Source organism: Diadema antillarum, unplaced genomic scaffold (genome assembly GCF_040938485.1).
Source record: "Diadema antillarum isolate AM-2024a unplaced genomic scaffold, OU_Dant_1.0 seq00000356_RagTag, whole genome shotgun sequence".
In the NCBI taxonomy this organism is placed as follows: domain Eukaryota; kingdom Metazoa; phylum Echinodermata; class Echinoidea; order Diadematoida; family Diadematidae; genus Diadema; species Diadema antillarum.
Genome location: NW_027271362.1, coordinates 1,114,448 through 1,136,334, shown reverse-complemented (window position 1 = coordinate 1,136,334; position 21,887 = coordinate 1,114,448). Strand labels below are relative to the sequence as shown.

Sequence of the window (21,887 nt, the reverse complement as noted above, 5' to 3'; positions counted from 1 at the left end):
TTATTGTTGTTGTTGTTGTTATTATCAATAATAATATTATTATTACCGGTATTATTATCACTACTACTACTACTACTATCATTATTATTATTATTATCATTATTACTATTACTATTATCATTATCATATTATGTATGTTAATATAGGTCCCTAACCTGTATGCCGATGGTAAAATTGTATGTAAGATTTTATTCAATGTTTTCAACAAGAACATATTAACAATAGTGAATACGGACTGTATAAACTTGAACACATTTACAATAATGAATACAAATTTTGCATTGTAGGCCCTAAATTCATTAATTAAAAAAAGAGAAAAAAACACTATGGTAGAGGCTTAAACTATTTATTGTTGTGTTTAGCACATTAAACCACCCTGCCGCTTTAGTTACATTCACTCTGGTAACTGTATCATCATCAAGAAAAAAAAAAAGAAACTGTCATCAATAATTATTTAGAGAAGTGCAACATTACTCTTCTAATGAATTTCACTTTTGTTTAAATAATGATGGTATAGGTCTAGATCAAACTTTTGGGACCGCCCTCGTAGCTATCTTGTATATCGATTCAACGACGATTGCTATCGATTACTAGTATTTTGGCAACAAGCACAGCAGCTGCTGCAAGGTCAGAGGTCACGTCGCGGAGAATGCTGCGAATTTGCACAGAATAGCAGAAATGTAACACGTAAATTTCCTATTTTTCCTTGGTCTTGCCTGGGATCCATTGAAGCCCTTGCGTACATACTGGCTTCAAGATCACTTCTGCCCAGAAATTTCTGATATTCGCTTGGAGAGAAAGATGGCAGATCACGACGAAGTTGTTACAGCTGTTCACAGTCTTCGACAAAAGTTATGTGCTGATCCTATGCCCGAGGAACGACAGGTAACCATGCATGTGTACTAATTTACTGCGGGTGTACCACAGTTAATAGACCGTCTACCACTTTTTCTACTATCTAGCTAGGCTCTTGCCTCTTGGCCTACTTTGTCTAGACCACTCTACTACTCGAGTTCTACAGTTAATTAACTAACCAGTGAGGCTATTGAAAGTTTGCTTCCCTTGGACTTGATAGAACAGCCTTTGCTTTGCTTTGGTTCGTCTCACAATCTCACGCATGCATAGCACCCATTTTTCTCACATATCGCCATCGGGACCACACTGATGGCTGATGCCTATGATTCATGAATGATGAGGTCAAAATTAGGAGCATATAGATCTACATGAAGCTCAAAGGAGAAAGAAAAAGTGATAGTTGCAATTGAAGGTATTTCCCTTGTATTGTCTTTCAAAGTAAGTAGAAAATAGTCACTTAAATATGCACCAGATCGCACCATTTAGAGCCTAAGAGGGCTAAAAATTGAAAAAAGTCCCTTCCCTGGAAGGAGGACAGCGGGCCACCAGCCAGCCTCCCACACCCTTCCCCAGGCCAGCTCGGTTCCTTCACTCCCTCGCTACTCGTTGCGAGACGCCAAGTCATGAAAATCTCACTCATAAAAATTTTTTGAACGTGGCATCTGTGCGTCATGTGGTGCGGATTTCTCACAAACATGCGTCAAATCAATTGTTTTAGAGTGTGTGTGTGAGGAAAACGTTAGCAAGAAATTTCACAATTTTTAAAAATAACTGCTGAACTAAAAATGACACGCATGAACAGTTGATGATGCTTTCAAACCCCCGCGCCCATTGAGCAATCATTTGTAAACTACAGAATGCAAATGTTGGACTTGCAATTTTTTCAACTTTCGCTCCTTCGCAAATCATTAGCATGCTCCGTGAAATCAGCCCTTTATTTAATTGCACTGTACAATGTGTACAAAATCTATTCTCTATTGTTACTCTATACAACTTTACAACTTCGGCCTACTTCGTTGGTTGTGGAAGATACTTCAAATATACACAGTATTTGGCTTATAAAACTTACAAGTGCAAAGTGTGAATATTTGAGCCATTTTCTTAAGTTTCAGCACTGATCGTGTAACCATTCATGTCTTGACTTTTGTCTGGATTTATTGCATTCAGTTGTACTCACAAGTTGCACACAATTTAGGCCTACTTGTTGTTATTTTTCTCTTGTTAATTCTATTCAAAACAGATACTCAAAATCTTGCGGCGCCTGGACAGACTACCAATTACAGTAGAAGTATTACAGGTACAGCTATCTCTGTATTTCTCCATATTGGGTTTTCTCTTCACTGAGACTGGAGTCTAACCATACAATATTTTTAAAATAAAAGCAGTTAATGTTGTAGATAGTACCCCGATACCTTTCTTTAAATATAGATTCTGAATTTTGGGCTTTAATTTATTCACTGTATACATACGATGGATGTATTTTGTAATAGGGAGCCTAACTTTTGGTGAATCTTAACTTCCCGACAATTTGCGAATGGTTAAATTCGTGGTCAGGAAAATGCACATTCAACAGGGAAATGTACAGTATGTGCACATAGCATTTATGTTGGGATTAGAGATGATATTTTTTGTTTTTGAATTTGTGAATAGTGCCTGATTCCTGAAGTTAAAAAAAAAAGAGAGAGACCATGCAATATGTAAGGCATGTATAATACAGTATATTCAGCATCAATATTCTCTGAAATGGTTTCCATTGTGCTACGAAAATGTATGAATTCATGAAATTATTCGTGCAGGTTCTGATACAATTTGTGTGACCCATACAATGTCAGTCGCAGCATACATGTACAATACAAATGATCAAGTGATGAAATTGATATGTGTGTGGGCTTATCTTATCAGAAGCCATGTGTCTCTATCTGATTTGGAAATGATGTGCAGAAGCACTACATGAATATCAATTCTTCTTTAATGTTTTTATGATTTGCTTTGTTTGTTATATTTAGGAGACAGGGATTGGAAAGGCCGTGAACAAATTGCGCAGGTGCGGCGGTGACATCACAGTCGCAGTGAAAGGACTCATTCACGGATGGAAGGAGCTGGTAGGTGAACCCCGTAACCAATGATTACCAGTGGTCTAAACTTAAACAGATAAATGGAATTTATAACCAGAAGTCACTTTATTGATACTTTAGCATATATAAAAAGGATGATCCATGTCACAAGGGTTTGAGGGTGTCACAATGCTCTATTTTGTTTTTTCACAGCATCTACACCGAGCACCATGCCACAAAGTGACACCATCATTCTAATTGTGACAAAACTTGCAAATGAGACAAATGTGGCAACTCACTACCGAGATATCCAAGTTAAAGTTAATTGTTCAGCTGTTCTTTGGATACAGCTCAATTACTGTGGTCAAATGTTACCAAAGAATTAAAGGCTATTATTAAAGAGAAGTCTAGGGTCATGCTAATTTTCAGGCAAGTGCCCAAATTCCTGGCCCTAGTTGTATCAAAGTTCAAGCCTCTTCTTGTACAAGGTACAAGGGTGTAGTTTCATACAGCTGTGTGTATTTCAGGCCATTTCTCTCATTCCAGCCTTTATCCCTGATAGAAATATCAGAGAGATCTAGAAGCTCAGACTTCCATGGTCTGAGCAAGGACCTAGACCTCAGTGGTAAGGGACTTCATCTTGAACTCAAGATGTTCACTTTGTTCTCACAATTAAAATTCTTTCAATTTTGATTTGTTTAAAGCTATGTGGTACCCTGTTTATGTATTGCCATATAAGGCCAATCAAAGTACTTCTGTTAGATTCTTGCAAACTCCTGTAGTTCCGTGCAAACACAATATTTCTTGAAGATTGTCTTTACCTCTGCTTTCAGGTGCGCAAAGCCATGGAGGCCGAGAGGCAAATGGATGCTGAAGCCGAGCATTCTCCGGCTGCTGAAGATGTGAGAGACGAGGATGAGGAGGAAGGAAGAGGAGAAGAGGAGGAGGAGGTAGCGGAGGAGGAGGAAGGAGCAGAGGAAGAGGAGGAGGACCAAGGAGATGAAGATGCGGGTGAATCGATGGATGAGGAGGAAGAGGAGGGGGATGGTGAAAGCTACACTGGCAGTGACAATAGTGCCTCTCAGTCAGAGGATGACAGAGACGCCCCTTCGTCCTCTGGCGGGGAAAGTCCTCGATGTGACAGTCCTCCGCCTGCTCCCGTCCAGGAGCCCAAGTACCCTCGCAAAACCGAAAGATCTTCATTCAAGGACTCAGGTAATCATCACAAGTATCGCGATTCTGATCGGGAGAGGACGTCGCAGAAGAGACCGCATGAGCATTCACCACCCCACAGACAGCACCTCTCCTCCTCGCATTCCAGTGTAAACACAGCAAAAAAGAAGCGAGTTGAAGAGAACTTTACTTCCAAGAACTTGGCTGGTCCAAAGAAATTGAAAAAATCCGCTCTGGGAGACAGTGTGCCGGCGCAAGACCTCTTCCAAAACCCCCATAAGCTTGGAAGCCAACCCCAGGCTCCATCTGCCAAAAGCACTAGTTTGAACAAAGTTAGAAGTTCCAATGCAGATAAAGATCGCTCTTCCCCCAGCAGAAAAGACCAACAGCTTTCTCATTCCCCTGCAAAGAATTCTGCACATGGAAGTAAATTGACAAATGTAGATCAGACCAAGCAGAAGAAGGCAAATGCTGCAGGCGATGCGAAAAGACCTGAAGGGAGAAGTGAAGGTATTGTTGAGATGAATGGAAATGCAAAAAGGTCTGGCCCTTCTGTCAGTGTTGATGGCAAGCCTCCGTCAAGTCAAAATACTTCCAAGTCAAAAAGTACTGCAGTCAAAGCGCCATCAAAGAAGCCTTCATTGTTGTCAGTGAATGATAAGCTGAAAACTGAATCCACAAATACTGGAAAAGAGACAAAATCTGAAACACACAGGACTAAAGATAAATTGTTGAGCAAAAGTCCGGGCAAGAGCAGCATCAAAACAGAAAGTAGACCTAAGCCTTCATCATCAGTGTCGTCGTCGTTGTCATCATCATCATCATCATCGCCTTCTGTGAAAGCTAATAAATCAAGTGCAATTCAGGGAGATGTGAAACATAGCGAATCCAGTGCGAATGATGGTGAAAAAACGAGGAGAAGACTTTCGAGTGGTGGTGGGAACAGTGGTGATGATGAAAAAAACTTCAGCAACACTGGCATGTCTTTTGCAGACTGCCTGATGGGTCCTATTCCCAGCGGAAAGCCGAAAAAAGTGAAAAGATTGAATAATGGAGCGGCAGCAGCGGCATCCACGAAGAAGGTGGCAACAGCCAAAGTGCCAACATCAAACAAATCATCCTCAAAGCAAGCAACATCTTCTTCATCGTCGAAGTTGATGACATCAGTTGGGTCAAAGTCATCGAAGAGTGTGCAGTCATCCAGCAAGTCTGGTGTGCGAGAGCCATCTAGTGGCAGCAAGTCTAAGGCATCAGGAAAGGATAAAGGGAAGGTTACTCCTCGAGAAAAAGTCAAAAAGGAGAGCCAGGGACTACCCCAGGAGATGAGTACACAGAGGACTAAAACAGTGAGTGTAGTGAAAAAAAAGGGCAAACATTGTTTTCCAATGATTATGCCTCCGCCAACGAAGTGGCCGGAAGCATTATGTTTTCGGGTCGTCCGTCCGTCCGTCCGTCCTTCCGTACGTATGTTCGTCCCGTTTTGTTTTTGTCGATATCTCAAGAACCGTGTAGTGGTTTTACGTCAAACTTGGTATGACTGTATATCCTGGGGGGATAATACTTTGTTTGAATTTTAGGGTCACGGGATCAAAGGTCAAAGGTCACAGGTTATTTTGTGAAAAAAAAGGTTGAAAATTCATGTTTTTCTCCATATCTCGCAAATCGTTCAAGGTATCTTCATGGAACTTAGTATATATGCTTGTTCCAATGGGCAGTGATTATCTAGGGAAGTTGGGGGTCTTGGTAAAAGGTCAGGGGGTCAAAGGTCAAGGTCAACTCCTCAAAATATCACTACTTTCCTTATATTTATGCAATGCCTGAAGGTTTTTTTTTTTTTAAACTTGATGTATGCATGTATTACCCAATATATATTCTATGGGAAGTTTCTTGTCAAAAGGTCAAAGGTCAAAGGTCAAGTGAAAGTGCTGAATTGCACTTTTTCCTCCATATCTCAAAAGTAACTCAAGGTATCATCATGGAACTTACATATTTATGCATGTTCAACCTAACAGTGATTCTCTTTGGAACTGTGAGGTCAAAGGTCAAAGGCCAGGTTTAGATAATGCTATTTTCCCATTTGATACTGAAATTATACTTTTTCTCAACACCTTGAAAATTGCTCAATGCATAAACTTGTAAAAGGGTCAAAAGTCAAGTAAAAATCATCAGTTCCCCAAATACCTGCACTCTGACATTTTAATCATTCATCCAATTGAACCTAGTTCTAGGAAAGTGAACATTCAGCACATTTGTGGCAAACCTGTCATTTTGATATTTTGCCAATTGTGTGAAACTGTCATCACACATTGTCAAGACATTGTACCATAGACCTATTAGGAGAACCATGCATTATGGCGGAGGCATATCAGTCACCGTAGCGATATATCTAGTTAGGTGATCCGAGAATCCTCTCGGATCACCTTCTGTATCTGTACTGATTCTTTGTTCTTCTTCTTCTTCTTCTTCTTCTTCTTTATTTCTCCGCAAAAGTTGTGTAGAGATAAGCTCAGAAAGTGCATTGCCTATGAATGTCAAACTTATACCATATGTGTATCATGTCCCAAAGACGACATGTCAAGTAAAATCGTAGTGATCAGTCGACCGTGACGTCACTATGACGTCATTATATGAAAACACATTTTCAATCATATCTCATTAATGGAGTGGAATTTCTCAATGAAATTAACGTCACATAAATTTCAATTCAAGGGAATTCTACCCATATTTTCAGAATTCCTCGCATCGTAAAGACGTGCGCGTACGCGCGCGTTGAAATATTTGTATGCTCCAATCAAGCTCAAATTTTTTTTGCATACGTTTCAGACCATTTGGAGCATTTTTTGAAAAATTGAAAAAATTGGACGGACGCGTACGCGCGCGCACATATACGCACGTACAGCTCATATGCAACAGAAATTTCCCGATTTTTTACATTTATCGGATGTCTGAAAAGTCAAGGAATATTTCTAGCAAGTTTCAAGTCAATCCGACTCAATATGACGTCATACGGGACTGTCAAAGTTGAAATTCCGCGCGCGCGTCAATGGCGATATACAGTACAACAATGCCCCAAAACCGCCAATTTTAAATCCGATTTTACTCGTCAGGATGGACGGTGACCCCCCATTTTTTTTACATATTCTGAAAGCTGATGAGTTGTACATGTCAGTTTATGGGTTGGCGATACTGAAAAAGTCATTCAAAGATATCAAATTTCTTAATAAAGTTAAAAAAGTAAATTTTCAAAATGACGTCATCAAATTTCAAGTTCATTCAAGCATATCTCACTTTTTCTTTAATTGATTTACGTCCAAATTTCAATATGTTGTAGCTTATTAAATGGTCTTTCAGATATATAATAACAACAATTTGATTGGATGACGGCATCACCTCGTAAAAATGGATTTAAAGTAATCTTGTCAAATTTGACCAGTTTACGTGTTATCTCTATGGGAGTGCAGTTTTTCTGGAAATGAAAACTGACATGACTATCTTTATCGAGCACTAGCTCACTTATGCTTCGGTGAATTTCTCCCATATTTTAGTATGTTGTAGCTGAGACTTTGGGCTATCGTTAATGTGCCCTTCGTTTTTTCATACGGAGTCGGCATCATGCCCAAAAACTTGGTTGAAATTAAAGCTTATCTTCCATGTATTTTCATATTCCTTTCTTTCTGCAACTTTCTTTGCAATAACTCAAGAAAAACAAGCTCTATCAGCCCAATATTTTGCACATGTTTAGTTTATGTCACGTACATTATTTCATAAAATAACAACTACTTGATCGGGCACCTTCTTGGGTATGTAAATTAGGGTCAAAGGTCAAAAATGTTTCATCCTGTATCTTGGTTAATACATGTCTTATCTTTCCCATATTTTGCATACGTAAAGACCATGTTACAAGAATCATTTCACAAAATAACCACTTTTTGCTCAGACGCCATCTTGTCTGTGCAAAGTAGGGTCAAAGGTCATATGTACTTCTTTCTTTATCTTTATTATGACGTGTTATCTCTATGGGAGGGAATTTTTCTAGATGTGAAAATTGACATGATTGTCTTTATCGACGACTAGCTCAATTACCCTTCGGTGAATTTCTTCCAGATGTTAGTATGTTGTAGCCAATGTAATACTCTTTTAAGTTTTGTTAATCAAAGTTTTAATCGGATGATGTCTTCACCACGTGAAAATGGATATAATGTAACCTTGTCAAATTTAACCAGTTTACGTGTTATCTCTATGGGAGGGAATTTTTCTGGAAATGAAAATTGACATGACTTTCTTTATCGAGCACTACCTCACTTACTCTTCTGTAAATTTCTCCCAGATTTTAATATGATGTAGCTGAGACTTTGGGCTATCATCAGTGATTCTTCATTTTTTCATACGATGCCGAGATCACGTAAAAACTTGGTTGACATCAAACTTATATTCGATGTATTGAGATATTTCTTTCTCTCTGCAACTTTCTTTGCAATAACTCAAGAAAAACAGCCCCTATCATTCCCATATTTGGCACATGTTTAGTTTATGTCACGTACATTATTTCATAAAATAACAACTACTTGATCAGACACCATCTTGGGTATGTAAATTAGGGTCAAAGGTCATAAATGTTTTAACCTGTATCTTGGTGAATACATGTCCTATCTTTCCCATATTTTACACACGCAAAGGCCATGTTACAAGAATCATTTCACAAAATAACCACTTTTTGGTCAGATGCCATCTTGGCTGTGCAAAGTTGGGTCAATGGTCAAATATACTTCATTCTGTATCTTCTTTATAGTGTATACCGAATTTGGTAACAGAGATAGCAGACCTAACTCTCTTTTCTAAATGAGAATCCAAATATCACACGTCCAATGTCTCTAAACACAGATGAAACCTATATGGTCATGCCTATTGCGATCAGGACTCGAATCATTGATTAAAAAAAATCGGATCACCTAATTTGTCAGTCTTGACAAATTCCAAGTCTAGTTTTTCTCTTGTTCTTGTTCCTATCCAGGATGTCTTCAAAAACAAACAACACCACTTTCCAATCGATCTCATTCTCATAGTATGCACCTTACTTTTTTAATCAGCTGCTTTCAAGCATTCATGCCGCACTATTTCTTACAACACAGTTCAAGAAATGACTCTGATAACTTTTGTTACAATTGACATTCCTGCCAGTTCTTTCTGCAGAGTATTGTGAAACAAATTCGTATATGAATAATAATAATTATTATTATAGTAACTATCATGAATGATGATTATTATCATTACTACTACAAGTACTGCTACTGCTGCTGCTGCTTCTATGTTTGTGATAGAGCTTCTGTCCATTCTTTTCTAAAGAAAGTTAGTATGCCGACTAAAGGTAATCATTCAAATTCATGAAATTCTTCCATTGAAATATTTTCATTGCAACTGATTGACAAATTGCCCTACATCAACGTCGATGTAGGGCAATTTGTCAATCAGTTGCGTTAAAGCTAATCAGTGCACAATTTTAGGTGTTGGTGTACATCTTGTATCATTCTTCCATAATATTTCACAGAGAGAAGAAGATTTGCATCAGGGTATAACTTTTAACCTACCTGAGATTTCAGCTGACTACAAACCTCTACGCCTACCGGAGCTTTCCCCTAAAAAGAAAGGTAAATGTAATGTCCTTGTTTGTTTCATTTCCTCATGTTAACATTATCGTTTGTTGGTTTGTTTTTATTAGGTGGGGATAAAGTTTTCTTATTACAAGGACTCATTTAGAAGCACTTTTTGTTTGATACTGTATTGCTTGTTGTCTTAGTATCAGAGATAATTATGTGCTCTCTTGTGAATTTGAGATGGCACTGGTATTTCATGTGCATTTTGTGAATTCTCTTTGAAAAAAAAAAGGATTGTAAAAAGAAAATCAAATCCGTGGAAGCTTTGAAGGAATTGAATTAGATTCTAGTTACTGATTTGCAAAGATGTCTATTTTGATAGATTATCATGTAATTCAATCATTCATGAGATTAAACTGAACAGTACTCATGGACAAAAGGGGCATAGAATGCAATGTAAATGTCCCCCACCTCTGCGCAAATATCACAATGGCATTTTAAAACAAAAAGCTACATCCACCCAGTGAAGTTAGGAGTGATTTATAGTTCTGATCAAGCCACAGACTTTGGTTCAGGAGAAAACAGACATAATGAAAAGTGGCTGAGTTATGCACTTGTGAGTTTGTTTTAATTGTTGCTGTTGTTGTTATTTTTTTTTGTATTCCTCAGTGACAATGATTTTGGTAATCTCTTTTATTTTGTCTCCCCAGTGTTGGGACCGAGTGATGAGGGATCCTACATCGGGTCAAAGCATGCCAGAACAAAGGTCTTCTCAGGGAAAGCAAGATCAACATGGAGATGTAAGTCCCTAGTAATAATGCTGTTTTATATAATTATGACAAAAATAATTCAGCATTCTACATGTAATGTACATTGTACATATGCAACTGTACCAACCATTAGGAAACTTCTGTGGTGATGACATCACCCAATCTCAATTGCATACATGTATGTGACTGTGACCAATAGTGCTTTGCAAAACTGTCATCAAAGCACATATTTATTTTTATGCCTCCGCAACGAAGTGGCCGGAGGCATTATGTTTTCGGGTCGTCCGTCCGTCCGTCCGTCCGTCCGTCCGTACGTCCGTACGTCCGTACGTCCGTCCGTACGTCCGTCCGTACGTCCGTCCGTCCCGTTTTGTTTTTGTCGATATCTCAAGAACCGTGTGGTGGTTTTACATCAAACTTGGTATGAGGGTATATCCTTGGGGGATAATACTTTGTGTGGATTTTAGGGTCACAGGGTCAAAGGTCAAAGGTCACAGGTTATTTTGTGAAAAATTTTTTTGAAATTTCATGTTTTTCTCCATATCTCGCAAATGGTTCAAGGTATCTTCATGGAACTTAGTGTATATGCTTGTACCGATGGGCAGTGATTATCTAGGGAAGTTGGGGGTCATGGGTCAAAGGTCAGGGGGTCAAAGGTCAAGGTCAACTCCTCAAAATATCACTACTTTCCTTAAAATGCAATATGTCTGAAGGTTTTTTTTTTTTTTAACTTGATGTATGGCATGTATTACCCATTATATATTTTTGGGGAAGTTTCTTGCCAAAAGGTCAAAAGGTCAAAGGTCAAGTGAAAGTGCTAAATTGCACTTTTTCCTCCATACAATTGTATCTCGAAAGTAACTCAAGGTATCATCATGAAACTTACATATTTATGCATGTTCAACCTAATAGTGATTCTGTTTGGAACTGTGAGGTCAAAGGTCAAAGGCGAGGTTTAGATAATGATATTTTCCCATTTGATACTGAAATTATACATTTTCCCAATACCTTGAAAATTACTCAATGCATAAACTTATAAAAGGGTCAAAAGTCAAGTAAAAATCATCAGTTCCCCAAATACCTGCACTCTGACATTTTAATCATTCATCCAATTGAACCTAGTTCTAGGAAAGTGAACATTCAGCACATTTGTGTCAAACCTGTCATTTTAATATTTTGCCAATTGTGTGAAACTGTCATCACACATTGTCAAGACATTGTACTATAGACCTATTAGGAGAACCTTGCATTATGGCGGAGGCATATCAGTAGCCATAGCGATATATCTAGTTGCCTATATCTTCTGTTTCTTTTTCATACATTGTAGGTCAATTCAGCATTCACTGTTCTCATTGTTCTGTTTGTTGGCTTTATTCTCTATCAAAGCCAAATCATATTAAAGTGGAGTGAAGGTCTTTCTGAGCATACATAATATGTATACAGCAGTACTGTAGGCCAAGAGAAACCCTTCTGTCTGTGGGCATCAGTCAGTGTGACTATAAAATTGTCCTATTGACTTCTGCGGAAAATATTAGTAGTCCGCTAGTTGTAGTATGGTAGTTTCTTGAATGTTGCCCACAGCTGCTGCTTGCAGAGATGCCAAATTTCTCAACTGGCAGGGAATGAAAAACTGTGATTTACATGTAGCAAAGCAACAGAAGGGGCTGGGTGTTGAGCAGATGTCTATGCTGCCCTACTTTGGCAAAAGGAAGCAAGTGACATACCATCCAAATCTGAGTTATTGATGTTTGCATAATTCACATAATGAGCTCTTCTTCCAGGGCAGGTTTCATGCAGAAACACTCATCCTACTATTAAAGAGATATGTTAGATAAGACATCATGATGCAGTGTAGTCCATTGACGTCAATGTAAATGACAGACACATTGCTCTTTTACGAGAAATGTCACTTTTGTCACTTGCTTCCTTTTACCAAAGTAGGGCAGTATACTCACATAACTTTTTTTCATCATTGTTGTCATTATCATCATGTTTGAAGATTGTCATCCATATGGCCTATTCTCCTCCATGCACAGACAGACAAATGTGTTCTGTACATAAACTAATATCAAGGGATATATGCAGTCATTTTAGATTTTAGGTTTTGTAAAATGCAATGATTCATTAGGGTATATGAGTCTTGAAATGACCCCTACACCTGCTACAGTGCCTGCATGTGCTTGAGAACCAGAGAGATGCAGACATTTTGTGAAGTTCAGTAATTTTGGGCTGTTTTCTTGTGTGTAATGCCAGCTTTAATCTATTTCATACTTTAAAGGCCCCTTATTTCATGACAAATTTGCATGCGGAAGAATTTCTGTGACTGAAGCAGCAATTTAAAGTGCAGTTTCTTTAATGTAATCTGCATCTTAGTATCCCAATGTATTTATTTTTGTAATGGATTTGTATTATGTTTTAATATAGAAGTTTATCCACATGAGGTGGCAGTCACATAATCCCTACAGATACAATGTAAGACTGTCTCCCATTTTTCTCTACACATAGATGTGCCTACCTTGTTTGAAAGCTGCATGAGGATTTTGCTGGACAATATTGATGGTAAGCCAACTATGTTAATGATTTGTATTTTTCCCATTGAATATTATAATTATCCTAGTACTTACAATGTATGTGTAGAGGTTGTAAGAAATAATTATGAAAAAGAGTTTGTAGTCTTGACTTAAAGGCATAATTTACTATTTGCAGATGAAACAAAAACCCAGCAATAATGCTTTGAAATAGTTATAAAATGTGAGTTAGGGATAGAAACAACCACTGTAAAAATTTGAATCCATATAATTGATGTTTGTGTTAAATACACAAAATGTGAACAATAGTTATGATAAAAATGTTGCCAGACTAAACCGTCTTGGAGTTACGATTTATTGAGAAAAACACTCATATCTCCTTATATTTTAGGCTTGCTTGCAAAAATTTTATATGGTAGGATGTTTTGTGATACAAAAGACCTACACATGTGTATCAAATGTGATATCTTGAACATTTTTGAAATCACTGCTCCCAAAGGTAAACAGGACCTTTAATATGTAGTTCATAATTGTGCAATATGAGAGAAGAAGAATATTTCAGTCAGAATACCACAGCAATTGACAATGCATTTGTACTGGTTGCATAGTCAATTGTAGGGAAATTTTGTCTCTGTATTTTCTCTTTAGTAATTAGATGACTCATTCATGTAAAGATCATTCATGTATAGACTACTTTTTTCTAGATTCATTGTTTTTCTTCGTTTCTTTTATTCTACAATGATTCTATATGCTGTTGAAAGAAGTGATCTATAGTCTGTGTACAATGTACAACAGTATTTTTATGTATTCTGTGTTTTTGTTTTGCTTTGTTTTTTATGCCTCCGCAACGAAGTGGCCGGAGGCATTATGTTTTCGGGTCGTCCGTCCGTCCGTCCGTCCGTCCCGTTTTGTTTTTGTCGATATCTCAAGAACCGTGTGGTGGTTTTACATCAAACTTGGTATGAGGGTATATCCTTGGGGGATGATACTTTGTGTGGATTTTAAGGTCACAGGGTCAAAGGTCAAAGGTCACAGGTTATTTTGTGAAAAAAAATTTGAAATTTCATGTTTTTCTCCATATCTCGCAAATGGTTCAAGGTATCTTCATGGAACTTAGTATATATGCTTGTACCGATGGGCAGTGATTATCTAGGGAAGTTGGGGTCATGGGTCAAAGGTCAGGGGGTCAAAGGTCAAGGTCAACTCCTCAAAATATCACTACTTTCCTTAAAATGCAATATGCCTGAAGGTTTTTTTTTTTTCAAACTTGATGTATGGCATGTATTACCCAATATATATTTTTGGGGAAGTTTCTTGCCAAAAGGTCAAAGGTTAAAAGGTAAAAGGTCAAGTGAAAGTGCTAAATTGCACTTTTTCCTCCATATCTCGAAAGTAACTCAAGGTATCGTCATGAAACTTACATATTTATGCATGTTCAACCTAACAGTGATTCTCTTTGGAACTGTGAGATCAAAGGTCAAAGGCCAGGTTTAGATAATGCTATTTTCCCATTTGATACTGAAATTATGCTTTTTCTCAATACCTTGAAAATTACTCAATGCATAGACTTATAAAAGGGTCAAAAGTCAAGTAAAAATCATCAGTTCCCCAAATACCTGCACTCTTGACATTTTAATCATTCATCCAATTGAACCTAGTTCTAGAAAAAGTGAACATTCAGCACATTTGTGTCAAACCTGTCATTTTAATATTTTGCCAATTGTGTGAAACTGTCATCACACATTGTCAAGACATTGTACTATAGACCTATTAGGAGAACCATGCATTATGGCGGAGGCATATCAGTAGCCGTAGCGATATATCTAGTTTTTTTTTAAAGAAATGAAGGGTCCACTGCAGCATGGTATACAGTACATTTGAATAAGAGTCATCATTTGTTTATTTATTTATTATTTATTTCATTATTATTATTTTTTCTTTTGCTATCCTTTGTAGCCCTCGATGAGATTGGAGTACCATATGACATCATCAAACCTATTCTAGAAAAGTGTACTCCGCAGCAGCTGTTACGACTTGAAGACTTCAACCCGGTGAGTTGATGGATGTCTGGCTACATTACATCCTGTTCTATCAGCTGTTACTTTGTGCTTACTTGACAGTCAGAAAGCTTTTGCAAATTGTATCTATTTAGTAATACAGTGAATTATGGTCCAGTTTTTAAAGTGTGTTTACATTCATATTCATTTATACGTAAGAAACAAATATGGAATCAGGAAGGATCTTTGCTTTAACCCTATTCTAACTGGGCTACTAGTATTTGAGACCAAGTTTTTACTGGGACCCCCCCCCCCCCCCCCCCCCCCTTCAGATCTTGGCTGCCGATGGGGCGATCAATGCAAAATTTTCCCCAAACATAGAGCCGAATGTCAACTACAAGATTATATGGTCATACAATAGAAAAATATTGATTTTCTATATTTAGTAAATTGACTTATATACAAAGTTATGCATGAAATCATATTGTCGCCTGTAACTCTGTTGAAAAGACTGAAGGATTGCTAAATTTTTGTGTCAGAATTCCTCAAGACACGTCAAACAATTTTCTTGCAAGAAAAATAGCATAATCAAGTTCAATTTCATTTATTGTTTTGTGAATTTATTATGTATTTTATTGTTTTTTGACCTTTTGTTTTCTATTCATATGTAAAGCAGTGTAAAATAGGAAGTGAGAAAAATCTGGACCCGTCTTTCATACGCGTATCAATGCATGCCTACTGCCCCTACCATTTATCCATAGTCTAGTGTAAGGATGTGTTTTAACATGATTGTACCCTTTAACTCTCCAGTACTTGATAGAAGACACTGACCCGCTGTGGAGAGCACATGCAGACCGAGATTTCAAGGGTCACCGACCAACGGACATGGAATCATGGAGGGAACTATACCTGGTAAGAAGAGTTGGAGGTCACAAACTACATTCCTATCATCACTGGCCTGTTATTCGTAATCCTTTGCAGAATATTGTTTTTCTGCTTGACACATCCTCTGTCATGCTTTTAAATCACCTTCCTATGCAGATGTTGTAGAAAGTCAGTTGATAGGCATAGCATATATGCATATTTTTATTGTTACATGTGAATACGTTTGTATGTGACCCTGCATCACAAAACATAAAGTTGCCAGACGTAGATTTTTAGTTGTGGGCAGACTCTGAAAGAGCAGATTTTATTAGCTCAAAAATTATGTATTAACTCATTTCAAATGGACTGTCCAAAGCTATCTAAATACTGGAAAGAAATAACACACTCTGGAAAAAGTGTGAGGTGAGAAAACAGGCTCTGAAGTACAGGGTTTGTTCAAGCGCTATTAATCTTTACCAAGTTGTGCTAGCTATGCAATGAATGGAACCAAAACAGGATATGAACCACCAAAGCAACAACAATGAAGGGATTATCAGATTAGGCTGAAATTCACCATGCTCTATTAACACATTATGTCCATGATCAATGCCAACTTTCAAAGCAGTAGCATAATCCTTTCAAAAGTTTTTGGAGTTGAAAGTGACGAGTGTGTGAAGGATTTTTTAAAGATCAAAAGAGATCTCTAAGAGAGACTTACTCTTCATGATGTGCCCTCCTGTCCCACAATTTTGCTTTAGTATACTAGTTTGCTGCTTTATTAAACAAAATCTGGCTCCAAACAGGTGGGCTGAATTGATCACATATTAGTTCTAGTTTGATAATGAATACTTGTATCTTCATCGCATTTTGATTTCAGAGAAAGATGGACGAGAGAGAGGAGAGGCTGAAAAATGTCACAGCAAATATCAGTGCTGCCATGGCAAAGAAAGACCCAGGTAAAGTACATGGCATTTTTTATGTATTTGCTTCTGAGCAGTAGGCCTAAAATTTACAAAGGTACATACATATGAAGACCTGAATATAAGAACGACCCAAGCCCAATTTTTGGCCAAATTCAGTTTGACATGGGAAATTGTAGCTTATGCATGGACTCATCTTGTGTATAAATGATAAATCCTAATTACCCCCAGAAATGCCTGAAATGAATGAGTTAAATCTTATATTAATGTAAGAATTAAGGACTTGGGTCATTCTTACATTCATATGATAGCGCCCTCTCTCATCCTTCTCTCATCTCTATAGCAGAATATCATGTATATATGAATCAAAGAAAGACCCAAGTCCATATGAATCAAAGAACGACCCAAGTCCACCACACAAAATGGCCTCTCCACAATTAATGAAAATGTTAATTGTCTTAATAATATATGTTCTAATTTGTATATACAATGTTGCCTTCCCATCACAGTTAAATAGAATATTATTGGACAATGAAAAAGATATGAAGTTTTTTTTTAGTTTACTCGAAATGGTCTTCCATGGACTTGGGTCTTTCTTATATTCATATACTCATATGTAGTTAAAGATCAAATTTATGGTATATAATTAGTCTGTTAACTAAAACTTGTGTGTGAGATGTGTATGTTTCATTATTTGATGTCTCTTAGCGTCACATGATATTTGATAAGCTTTAATGTAAAGATGTATATATATGTTCATTCTGTGTTCCTCTTCATATCTGTGAAAGGTGCTGTAAATGAAAACAAAAATGACAAATTGAATATCAGCTAAGCAAAGTATCTGGATTATATTTTCTTTTTGATAGGAGAACCTATAGATTGTAAATAACATTTTCTTTCAACTGTGTGTGAGAGAAAAGTATGATTATCATAGAGTTAATAATTACTAAATGGCTGAAAGAGGAAATTGTCCTGGATTGAAATTTGACATTTCATCATCATGCTGGAACACAAGAAATATTAGACTGCATTTCATGTAATGCATCAGCTTTTGATGTAGTGTAACAATGATATTGTACATGATGAACTCTATTCAGAAATTATTATGAACTTGTTGAAAAGTGCAGTTTTGCTCACTTCTCATCTTTTGCAAGTTATAGCAAGTGAATGCATACATGTATAAGTGAAAGTTTACGGCTGATGCCAGTGTAATGTAAAAATGCATATCACTTCATTTCATTGTTTATTCTGAGGTTTGTGTGCATCTTTTTGCACTGGTGTATATAAACTCCAATTTATATTAATGATTATTCAATTGCCAGTACAATTGTAAAAATAGTGTCATCTAGTGTCTTCTCACAACTATGGAAATTATTTTTGTGTGTGTGATGTGGCATGAAATGTATTTCCTCTTGTCAATACCATTAGCGTGTACAGTATGAAAGGTGTTTTATTCTTATTCTGTACTTTCCCCTTCCCTGGTACACTTGCAGGGCGCCTGACAAAGATGGCATTTGTCAATGGACCTGCCAAACCGCCACGAAACGTGATGCGACAACAGGTGCGCCACGGGACGGGGCGTATCAACAGCGCCCCGCCAAGCAACATGCACAAGTCCTACGTGCCATCCAAGCACGTCGGTGACCGCCCCAGCAGTCACAGCTTCTCTGCCAGCACCAGCAGCACGGTGCGGAGCAGCAGCGGTAGTGGGAGTGGAGGAGGAGGAGGAGGAGGAGGAGGTGGAGGTGGAAGCAGTAGCTATGGCAACAGCCCGGGTAGTGGTGGTGGTAGTGGAAGGATGTCTGCTCCAAGAGGTGAGTGCTCAAAATCCATACAGTGTAAAGTTCATTTTGTTTACATTAATTTTTGGGGTTTACATCTGTACATGTTGGCAAATGGAAGTTACATTTAGGACCTACACAATTTGTAGATTTAAAGTTTATGCTTACATCATACATGCACATGGAATGCCATCAGGGTATTTTGCATGTTTTCTTCATATGTAAAAACATTGTTAGCATAATTCATCATTTCTTAATGTATAACCTGCTGTACTTCATGCATTTTTTAATGCTGTATTCATAAACCAAGTACAAACAGTGAATCAATAGAATCAAATCCGTGTAAGCACTCTCGCATGAAGGAAGCCATGCACAAAAACACACAGATGCACATGTGCTCAGATATCTACTCTCTTGTACATGTACAGTGATCAATACATGTGGTGCGTCATCATGTTACCGGTATAAAGTCGGAGCTCATGAAAGGAAGAAAAATACACATAAAGATGATTCTAAATTGTAATTCTTTTTTTTTAAAGAATATTTTCTGTGTAATGAAGTAGGGCGATTGTATATCAATTTCAAACTTAGCATCTGGTAAATTCATATTTGCCCAAACCCCCCAAAATTATTTTCCTAACTGTATGGCCCGAATTCACGAAGGTGGTACAAATGAAAGTCCATGGTTTAAACCATGGTTTCATTTGTACCACCTTCGTGAATTCGGGCCTGAATGGCTTTTTGTAACTACTACTGACAGTACTTAATATTCTGTCATCAGCTTTTGATATAGTGATACAGGAAAATTACATGAAAAACTTTTCTTCAAAATTCTATGGAGGTGAGAAATGCTAGTTCTGTCTGAAATCTAAAAGTAATGGAAGAAAGTTTGAAAAGGGATGAGAATATGACTCACTGATCAGTGAGAATTGAACAAAAAGGGGAAAAATAAGAATATGTAGTTTTAAATATTGACACGGTTATTGCAGTGTTAATATTACTTTTATTCTTTTTCATCTTTTCAGGTCACGTGTTGACTAACTTATAATGTAAAGGGGCAATAATGCATTTCCAGCCATGTAAGATTTGACTGAAACCATGTCCTGTATATATGCACCTCATTTGCAGGAAAGGCTCCAAAGGCTCCGATGATGCAGAAAGCTTTGAAGATGAAAAAGCTGTTTCGCCGCTAGGCTTGGCAGATTTCGGCATCTACAACGAGTACGTGTACCTATCAACCTGTCACAGATATGGCACCCATGTGGCCCAAGTGTGTCGAGTTATACAGCATCTCTGTTGCATCGCTACCTGTGTGAGTCAACAGTGCCTGGGTAATTGATAGTACTCCTGGCTATTAACTACTTGCCCCACTTTCTGCACCAGTACATGTTATTTCAGCTTTAAGGCTACCATCCTTGTGAAGACAGAGTGTGAAAATCTTTCTGCTTTTACTGCAGCAAAATTGCAGTGTGAGTTGTTTGAATACAATGTATGTGTCAGTTCGTGAGTGCTGTCCTGCTTATAGGATATATTCTATCATAACATCAGATTCAACTGAAGAATATTGCTTGATGGCTTCCTGAAAACTTTAATATTTTGTCCATGCCTCGGTGGAATTATTTAAAAGAGATTCTCCCTGGTTCGGACCGTAAGTTTGTCCTTGAGATTTATGCAACACACACAAGTGTAAAGTTCGTGTTTGCCCTGTCACTGTGGAATCTCCTTGTGTTTGATGGGTGAGAGTTGGCAGCCCCTGACAATGCGACTGTGAGGTTGTGCATCGCATAGCTTCAATATCTTGATGGATAGTGCCTGATCAGATTGGGTAGATCAATTATCCTGATTGATGCTGGCAAATATTCAGTATTATTTATTGGGTTTTTTTGGTTTTTTTTAAATGATGTCTGTAATATACACTAGAGTCTGTTGTGTGAAAACAAAAACAAAAGGTCAGGCAGATCAAAATTGTGTAGTTTATGCGACATTAGAGAAATTGAAGATTAAGAATGATGAAGCAGAAACTTTTTGCTCATCGTTATTAACCCGTTGAGGACGAGTCCCGAGTATACTTGGGCAAGTGTCTATGGGAAATGTGTGTTGAAGCAAAATCAAATCATCCTCAACGGGTTAATGGGTGTGGCAGTGAAGTGAAAGACAATGTGATAATATGAACTTCATGAGTTGACCAGCACACATGTCTGATCTTCTGTTTATTCTTAACTGTGATATCAATGTTAAAGGAGATTTGCATATAAATGTTGAAGGTTTGAGGCAGAAATTTCAATTCACTTTGTGGCACTCCCATCTTTGGCGGGGCCCATGCCTTTACGTATTGCAGGCAAAGTGCACTTCTGCAACGTCGTGTTGTAATGCATCTACATGTCTGACCACATCATTTGACTGGACTTTTAATAGCTGCAACATGAAATTTGTGTTCTTTAGTTTTCACAATGTCTTGGTGGTGTCATTGGTTTCAAATGTACACCAGATACATCAGCCTGGTATTTTCTTGTGTTTTGGGTTTTTTTTTCATATTCAAGATTAGCTACATGTACAGTCGTGACTTAATGAATGTTCAGATCAACTCATCTTTAGCTCTCTATGTGTTTGCCAGCATTGCAATATTGTCTATGTTTGTTTGTTTACCTGGTATACAGAATCATGTGGTAAGAATGCTTTGTAATTAATGTGGTACAGTAAGATCAATATATGGTATATTCTGTGCAGAGAGGAAAGTAAATATATATTTTTTGAATATATTGACTTTGGAGTTTTCTCTTTGAGAGTATTAATATACAATGAACTTTATAGGTTTTTTTCCTGTCTTTTTCAACTGAAATTCCTCAGCAATGAAAAAGATGATTTGAATGTGCAAATATGAAAGCAAGAAACTTGCTCACTGCAGTACTCTAGCTTTATATTAGTGGTGCATACGTATGACCATGTATGTACATGTGCAAGTTTGAATTTAAAAAAGCTGTAGTTCCCTTGTGTTACTGTATGTAGTGCCTGTACAGTATGGCATTTATAAACTTATCAGTTTTGATGTGAACATTTGTTGACCAGTGCAGTATCAGAATGGTGAATGTTTGTCTCGTACATGTCAAGCATTTGTTATTTGCAGAAATCACAGTAAAGTGTTAAACTTTAAAGACTGAGCACAAATTCTCAAGGAAGCTGACATAAAGACAGAAATCAAATCACAAACAAATCTCTAAAAGTATGATGAGATTTCATTTATTCCCAATAGCCAGTTTAGGAGACTCCGCAAGTGAAATTTTTGACAACTTCCTATGACAGTGATTTTTATCAAGTACTTAGACTCGCAATCAAGCACCACTGGGACAGATTAAG

The 21,887-nt window shown here is 37.5% G+C and overlaps 1 protein-coding gene across 1 annotated transcript; it reads left to right on the top strand.

The window, feature by feature from the left end:
• The first annotated feature begins 658 nt into the window (after nt 1-658).
• Nucleotides 659-19,956, top strand: LOC139731086 (uncharacterized). Its single transcript, XM_071641966.1, has 12 exons — nt 659-885; nt 2,096-2,152; nt 2,862-2,957; nt 3,743-5,428; nt 9,628-9,727; nt 10,384-10,473; nt 12,949-13,002; nt 14,928-15,022; nt 15,779-15,880; nt 16,710-16,788; nt 18,246-18,566; nt 19,662-19,956. Exons 1-12 carry the CDS (start codon nt 802-804, stop codon nt 19,724-19,726), a joined length of 2,829 nt encoding a protein of 942 aa, XP_071498067.1. The 5' UTR covers nt 659-801; the 3' UTR covers nt 19,727-19,956.
• The last annotated feature ends 1,931 nt before the right edge of the window (nt 19,957-21,887 follow it).

Coding starts and splice junctions, on each gene's coding strand:
- LOC139731086 (XM_071641966.1), top strand. CDS start 802: ATGGCAGATCACGACGAAGTTGTTACAGCTGTTCACAGTCTTCGACAA. Junction 2,958..3,742: donor TTCACGGATGGAAGGAGCTG/GTAGGTGAACCC, acceptor CTCTGCTTTCAG/GTGCGCAAAGCCATGGAGGC. Junction 18,567..19,661: donor AAGGATGTCTGCTCCAAGAG/GTGAGTGCTCAA, acceptor CCTCATTTGCAG/GAAAGGCTCCAAAGGCTCCG.